Source organism: Dendrobium catenatum, unplaced genomic scaffold (genome assembly GCF_001605985.2).
Source record: "Dendrobium catenatum unplaced genomic scaffold, ASM160598v2 fragScaff_scaffold_54, whole genome shotgun sequence".
NCBI classification, from domain to species: domain Eukaryota; kingdom Viridiplantae; phylum Streptophyta; class Magnoliopsida; order Asparagales; family Orchidaceae; genus Dendrobium; species Dendrobium catenatum.
In genome coordinates this window covers 1,267,345-1,274,852 of record NW_021318516.1, presented here as the reverse complement: position 1 = coordinate 1,274,852, position 7,508 = coordinate 1,267,345, and the positions used below count along the sequence as shown (strand labels likewise).

At 34.1% G+C, this 7,508-nt stretch overlaps 1 protein-coding gene across 1 annotated transcript in view; it reads right to left on the bottom strand.

Annotated features, from left to right (window-relative positions):
* LOC110108642 (RING finger and transmembrane domain-containing protein 2-like) overlaps positions 1 to 4,460 on the bottom strand; it is a 13,274-nt gene extending 8,814 nt beyond the window's left edge. The window contains exon 1 of the mRNA XM_028694726.1: positions 3,503 to 4,460. Within this exon, the coding sequence (XP_028550559.1) occupies positions 3,503 to 4,169 (667 nt within the window). The 5' untranslated portion in view covers positions 4,170 to 4,460. The remainder of the gene's footprint in view (positions 1 to 3,502) is intronic.
* Positions 4,461 to 7,508: the final 3,048 nt, after the last annotated feature.

Below are 7,508 nucleotides of genomic sequence, written 5' to 3'. Positions count from 1 at the left end.
CCTCTTTTTTGATATAATATATTTCATAAAGTTTTAGGTTTCATGATTGTTTGATATTTTATGATATTTAATTGTTTTTCTTTTGGTGATATTGTGTGTTATATAATTTATTTTGTTGGGTTAGTTATTCATATTGGATAACATTAGGTATGATGTTTACTGCTCTGTAGGATTGATTTTTTTTTTTTGACTAATTATGCAACCCTTTGTAGATAAATATGGATCAGGAGTTGTATTCATATGATTGAAAAATGATAGACAAAAAAATGGAATTCTTTGAGTGGTTAATTGAGTGTTTTCTTGATACCATGTCATGTCGCCGCACGAATAAATGAATGTTTTGTAATATATATTTAGGATTCATCGATATGCATGTAGAATGTGCGAGCGAAAACGAGTCATCAAATGCTATCTACCTACATAAAAATGGTAAAACTTCTTAAAATAAAATTAAAATTTTACACTTGATTGGACAGATTTTAAACTTCATAGAAATGATTTTCTCGTTAATGTTTGACAGAAATGCAATAATTTCTAAAAGGAAAAGGTTTTGTATGTGCAAGCTCTGGTACCCCACATCATTCTGATGAAGTCATCTCCAATCACTCCAGCCAACTAAAAAGCATGACTCGAAATCCTAAGTGGCCAAAAGATCATACTGTCGTACTAGGGGAGCTGCTGATGGAGCAATATGTAAATGAGAATTTCTATAATGGGAATTTGCAGAAGGAACAATGGTTAAGCTTAGTGGATACGTTGAACGGCATTTAGGATCTAACTACATAGAATATTCTATAATGATACGATTTAAAAACATGAAAGCCGACATCAAAACACTATCAATTGACAAACCGTAACAGTTGGGGTTGGGATGGGGAGTTGCACATCCCAGTAGCGCCGAATGAGTTATGGGAAGAAATTGTTCAGGTATTATTTTTGCTATTCAGTAGTGCATCGCAAATTATAAAATTGTATTCCTAACTTAGCCAAACTTTCTAAATGTAGGTTAACCCGAAGCTTACTTGATTTCAAAGACATCTCTTTCATCAGTATGAAATTTATGAAAATATTTGTGCTAAGAACATTGCAATTGATTAAGGTGCAAGATCCAATAAGGTAACACAATCCACAATAAACTTAGACGAAGACGAAACCCTACATTCTGCTAATGGTGTGAGCTACAACATAGAAGGAACACATAATAACAATCTACCTGGCAATGTAGATGATGCGCCACCAAGTGTAAATGTAGATGAAAGTCATATGCTAGGTTCAAAATGATCTAGCGAAGAACCAAGCATACCAACTAGACGTTCCAAGAAGAAGATTGCCTTAGATAACTTGAATTACTTATTAGTTGAGTCGAACAAAAATACAATTGTCTTTAAATAAACTATTCAATGCATTGAGTCAGTGAGTCATACACCATGACAGATTGTGTGGCCAAGTTAGGTCAAGTAGAGAACCTGACAACACAAGATCTCTTAATTGTTTAGGACGTGCTTAAGGAAAACAAGGATAACAAAGCAATATTCATGACATGGGAAGTACTTGTAGAATGGATAGAATATGTTGTTAGCTCACACCCACGTTTTTGTGCTTCAAAAGTTTGGTTTTATGTGTTTCATTAGCATTTTGCAGTTTAGTAGTGCAATTTTACTTTATGTTAGTGTGTTGTGAACGTTGGCAGTTTGCTTTATGTATATTTGTTGTGGTCATTGCAATTTAATTTTATGTAACATTGCAATTTAATTTTAATTATATTTTATTTGTGTTGTAATATTGCAAGTTTGGAGCTAAATGCTATTTTCTTCATTAATGAGTTAGACATCTTTAATATGCAGTTATGGCGAACTATTTGCGTGGAGTTTACCCATATGTGTTATGTGGCATGGTAGACTTACAACTACAAGTTAATGATGTCATTGCTGAAATAACTCCATCTATTCTTCAAGAAAATTCTTCCTCAAATGATGAACTACCAATAAGACGGCCAATGTTCGATAAAACATACAATGGCATCGATATGTACTGGATGTGCTTGTTGTCCATCTGGAAAGAGCATACCAATGCTTCAGTTTACCTCCAAATGCCTTTTTAAGCCTGAGAGACCTACTAGTCAACCATGGACATTTGCGTTATACAAAAAATATACTCACAGCTGAGCAACTAAGTATATTTTTACGGGGAGTAGTGCATGCTCATAGTTACCGCCAAGGCGCCAATTATGTGAGTTCTTCCAGCATTCATTGGTTAGCAGGTATTTCAATATGGTTAAGCATGCTATTGTATCCTTTGCATATGAATTCATTACTTTACCCCAAACATATGCAAAATGTCATCCATTTATACATTCAAATGCATAATTTTACCATTACTTCATGAAAGCAGTTGGTACAATTGACGGCATACATATTCATGCGGTATTCAGTAACAACTTACATAATCGTTATCATAACAGTGAAGGTTTTATTTCACATAACATTATGGTTGCAGTGTCATTTGATCGACAGTTTGTGTATTTAGTCTTTGGGTGGGAAGATTTTATTGCAGATATGCATGTGCTTAGATGGGTTGTGGAGCAAGGTAAGTTTGGAGTGTCCCACAATCATTATTACTTGGTTGATTTTGGTTATACAAACACTGATAAGTTGATTGTACCATTTCGAGTATATCGATATCACCTGACTGATTATCGTGGAAGAACATCTAGAAGATATGCAGTTCAACAAGAGTTATTCAATTGCGCAATGTGGTAGAGAGAACTTTTGAAATTTGGAAGGAAAGTTTTCAAGTGTTAACGCACATGAGACAATTTTCTTTGAGTGCTCAAGTTGATTTGATTATTGCATGCATAATTTTACACAACTTTATAAGTCGATATCATGGACATGATATGTATTTCAATATGTCACAGACAGAAATAGAGCATGATAATGAGCGTGACAAAGTTGAAATGTTTGATGAGGATCCTAACTTGTATACGACAATAAGAGAAAAAATTCAAGAAGAAGCCATAAGTCATGACATCACAACAAATTTGTGAAATGCTTGAGTAAGCATTTATTTATTCATCAATAATATTTCAACTTTTAATACATTTTACAGTAATCTATTGATTTTTTCATTTCAGATAAATTGTCAAAGAAATTGATCATTATGAGGAAGTTACTCTCCAATGCAAGATATATCAATTTATCTATCATGTTGAAGTGTACTATCATATAGTAGTCTATCAGTGTCTAAAAAAATATTAGTCTATTATGATGTCATGTACTCTTTTCTCAACCAATCAAAACCACATGATATAAATTATTTAACTTTAAAAATTATAAAGTAGTATATTAAAAAATCAACGGATACGATTGTGTGGGCTTCGATGGGTTTTGCTTGAGTGGCTAAGATGAGAATTAGTCTTGGGGAATCACTATTCTTTAACATCACAAATGTAAACCATAAAGCTATAAACACGGCAATTGATAAGATGAAACAAAATAAATACCTTGCAAATGCTGTCGAATGAACACTACCAACAAAAGTAGCGAGAATGGAAGTATCTGCTCAGCCCATTTGGCAAGCTGCTGGATATCAAATCTCTGGTAAGATGATTCGCTGCCGTTTGCTCCCCCCAGGTTCGCGTCACCATCTAAGCTCTGCGTAGCGGGTGGCACAGATGGCAGCTGAGAGGCCGGTGATCCACCGAGCTCCCCAGCCCGATAGTCGTTCCCGCCATGTTCTCCCAACCCACTAGCATCAGACGCCGTAGGAATCTCCTCGACATGCAAACTATTCTCACCAGTGTTCCTTACTCTGGCAGATGGCGGAACCGGCCCCTGCCCAACAGCCCTAACGCCATCATGATCACCTGCGGCGATAATCCTTATCAATACCTCCCCATGACCGCCTCCACTCGAGCTTGAAGACAACTCCCGCCGGCCGGAAGCATGTTCCGCACCGGGTTCACCAGCAGGGAAGTTCTCGCTCTCCCAACGACTGCTCGATCGCGGTCGCAGTACTCCAGAGAACTCCAGAAGAGCAGCAAGCGGCGCCTGAATGAAGCTCGAAGTCGAAAGCTGCATCGTGTAACTCCTCGAGCTGCTGCCATTCCCAACGGAACCAGAAGCGACCGAGCTTCGATAAGGATCGAAATCTCCGCCGGATGTTTCCATGATTGAAATCCTTATCGTCCGTCAGAATTCCTCAAAAACTGATGGAACGGAAAAAGCCCAAACTTCCAGAAGAGAACGAAACTAGAGCAAATAATGGCGAAGACCGTAAGTGCTCGATTGAGAAAGAAAAATGCCTTTCGAAACCCTAGAAGAAGAAAACGCGGGGAATTGAAAGGCCCGACGCGGAGATCAGTTTCCTCCTGTCAGAAGACGGTGGCCGACCCTTCCTGCTTCTATCTTGATTATAGTAGAGAGAAAAGGAAAAGGGAAGAGTTATCCTCACTAAAATGCTGTGAAGGATTCCTCTTTTTTTTTTTTTTGGCGCGTCGAGAGGCTTGACCTCCTACCGCAGGTAATGCTGCCTTATCAATACATTTTTAACTGGTAACAGCCGGTCAAATTTATGTTTAATTACATGTTCGTGATATCGACGTATTCCTTTCAATTATAAGTTTTAGGTGTGACGTAGGGCTCACTCTAATTTGATTACATTTTTTTTGTTTTACAAGTTTTGTAAGGAAAGATGTTTTAAAATTAAAATAATATCATTTTTGCAAAAAAAAAATAATAATAATAATAAATTTAGCCTTCTTCTATAAATTTTTTATCGTGAAAAGTAATTCAAGAAATAATGAACTACAGAGATGGGTTCATTTTTAATTTTTAGAGGTCATATTCTTGATCATTGTATGCTTCATAAATATGAACCCTGAAAGGGTTTGTCCTGCGGGGGTTTTCGGGAACGCTGTCTCTGAAACAAATTTTAATTGTGATGATATTTTAGGATTGTCTTTACATTTTCTTTTTTTTTTTAAATTTGGTTTATCGTTCTCTACAAATAATACATCTACACAATGTGCTTAATCATGTTGGGCATTTGCCTAAAGACCATAACATTTTAGAACTTTTAGGGGGAGCAATTGCCTAAAAAATCTTATAATAAATGTCCCTTATTTTTGGACTTTTTATTGGAGAGCTTGACCTCGGATGTTGACCCTGATATTTTCAAAGATTTACGCTTATTGTTTTCCTTTTGTTTTTTCTTGAGTTGATGTACTTTTCGCCCTTGTTCTATCTTATTTACAATGGCTTCTATTGATTATTAATGAATATGTTGTGCGTGACTCTCAATTTCTAAAAAAAATAAAGGCAGAAGTTGAGGAATGCATCGGCCAATTGTGTGGTAGAAAAGTACCTTTCAAAAATAAATTATTGCGTGCGGAGTTCGAACTAGAGAACCGTCCAAATTTGCTGAGTATTTGTTATTAGAACACATAACATGTCTCACATACTGAGGAGCCTTAAACGGTAGCACCTATCTCCGCAAGTAATTATCCATTTTTCTAACGTTTGGCAACAACGACTGCTCTGTCCTCACACACTCATTGTCCATTACTTTTACAAATACATATATATATGTATTCAGCCTTTAGCTCTTAGTATCATGGAATGAATCAAATATGTCTCTATGCATCTCTTCTTCCGGTATAGGATTTCCCTCTAAATCTCTATTGCAGGTTATCTTTATTTGTAAATGCTCAGCAAATACTCAAGAATACTTGACAAATCAGTAAATAATCACAAAATCCTTGAGTATTCTCAGCAAATACTTAGTAAATACTCATCAAATTTGGATGGTTCTCCCGTCCTGACTCCGCACATAATAATTTCTCTTAAAACTTAAGAGTGATTTTATACTTGAAGATAAAATGTGAAATAAGTGTATATATACATGAGAAAATTAGAGTAGCTCTCGATCTACGGGCAGATAAGATTAGAGAGTGGTCTTGGATGGTTTGGTCATATAAAACATTGGTCTTTTGATGATTCTGTTATGAAAGTAGATGTATTAGACCAAGTATATATTAAAAAATGTAGAGGTTTATCAAAAAATTTGGTTTGAAATTATTAAAAATAAACTTTTATTATATTTAAATAAAAATTTAACTCTTAATAAAACACAATAGAAAAAAAAGTATTCATGTAGTCGGATATAAGGCTAGATGTTGCATTTTTTTTTTTACTGTAAGCGTAAAACAACAAAATAAAGCTAAATAAACAACAAGGATTAAAAAATGAAGCTAACTAATTACAATAATTACCATTTAACCTCTTATATGCCTTTTCAACTTAGAGCTCTAATTACATATTCTAATATTGATGCTCAATGTAGAAATATGAGCACATCAAAAAAAAAAAATTTTGGTCAGTGCATTTGCTAGTTGATTCCTAAACCCCCCACATTGGTCATCATGTTTGACTTCTTAATTCCCATATAAAATGACAATTGAAGGCCACATGTTAGAACCAACAATTGGTTTTCCTGCCCTTGAAAATTAGATTATTGACTTATATATGGTAGCAGGCTGATTCGTTAAAATCCTATACGAGGGAAAGCCTTAGACAATAATGTGGCCTTGTTGGGTGTAAAATTATATATTATATTTTGTATCCATATTATTCCATAGCATAGTTTTTATTCCTTCACATTTTATATAGTTTAGATTACTGTAATGTTTTATAAAGTTGATTATAAAATTGTTGTAGAGAAAATAACTTCGCTATTATTGTTCTAGAAAACAGCTATTCACAACAATTTTTTTTTTAAATAATGAGCAAGTAGCAGAAAAGTAGTGATCAAATGAAATTGTGATTGCGGCCTGAAAAACAAAGCAGACGGAAAGCTATCTCAAGCAGAGCATAAGTTTGAATTATCATTTGGTTATTCACATGATTAATGATGAATTATCATTTGGTTTCATTTGAGATAACTTTCTTTTTGCTTTACGTTCATACCACAATCATCATTTCTATTTGGCCACTGCTTTTTCGTATTTTCTTAAAAAATCTTGTATAAGAAAATTGTTTACTACATTAGCTTTAAAAGTTACTTTCTCTACAGTTATTTTACAAAGCAACAAGAAAACTGTCCAAAACGAAGTCTTAAGCTTCATTTAGAATGGCTTTCTTACTGATTTATAAAGTAGTTTGTTAGTACAAATTTTTTAATTTTTGTACTAAAAAATTGTTTTAAGAAGCAATAAAAAAAATCGTTCAAAACGAAACCTTAATTATCAAAGTTAGTATTGTTGAATGATCTTTGCTTTTGAGCTTAGTGATTTTAATCACTCACTCACTTAACATTATATGCATACATCTTTGATCTAAAATTTCCAAATATTTTATTAAAATTTGTGATTAATAAAGTTAATTTTTTGAAGGCATATCAAAGCTTAATAATCTATTTTATTTTACCAAGCTCATTATCCTATGTGAATATAAATAAAATTTTATAAATCATAAGAATTGGGTGAGTATCAGCAAATAGAAATGTTGTTG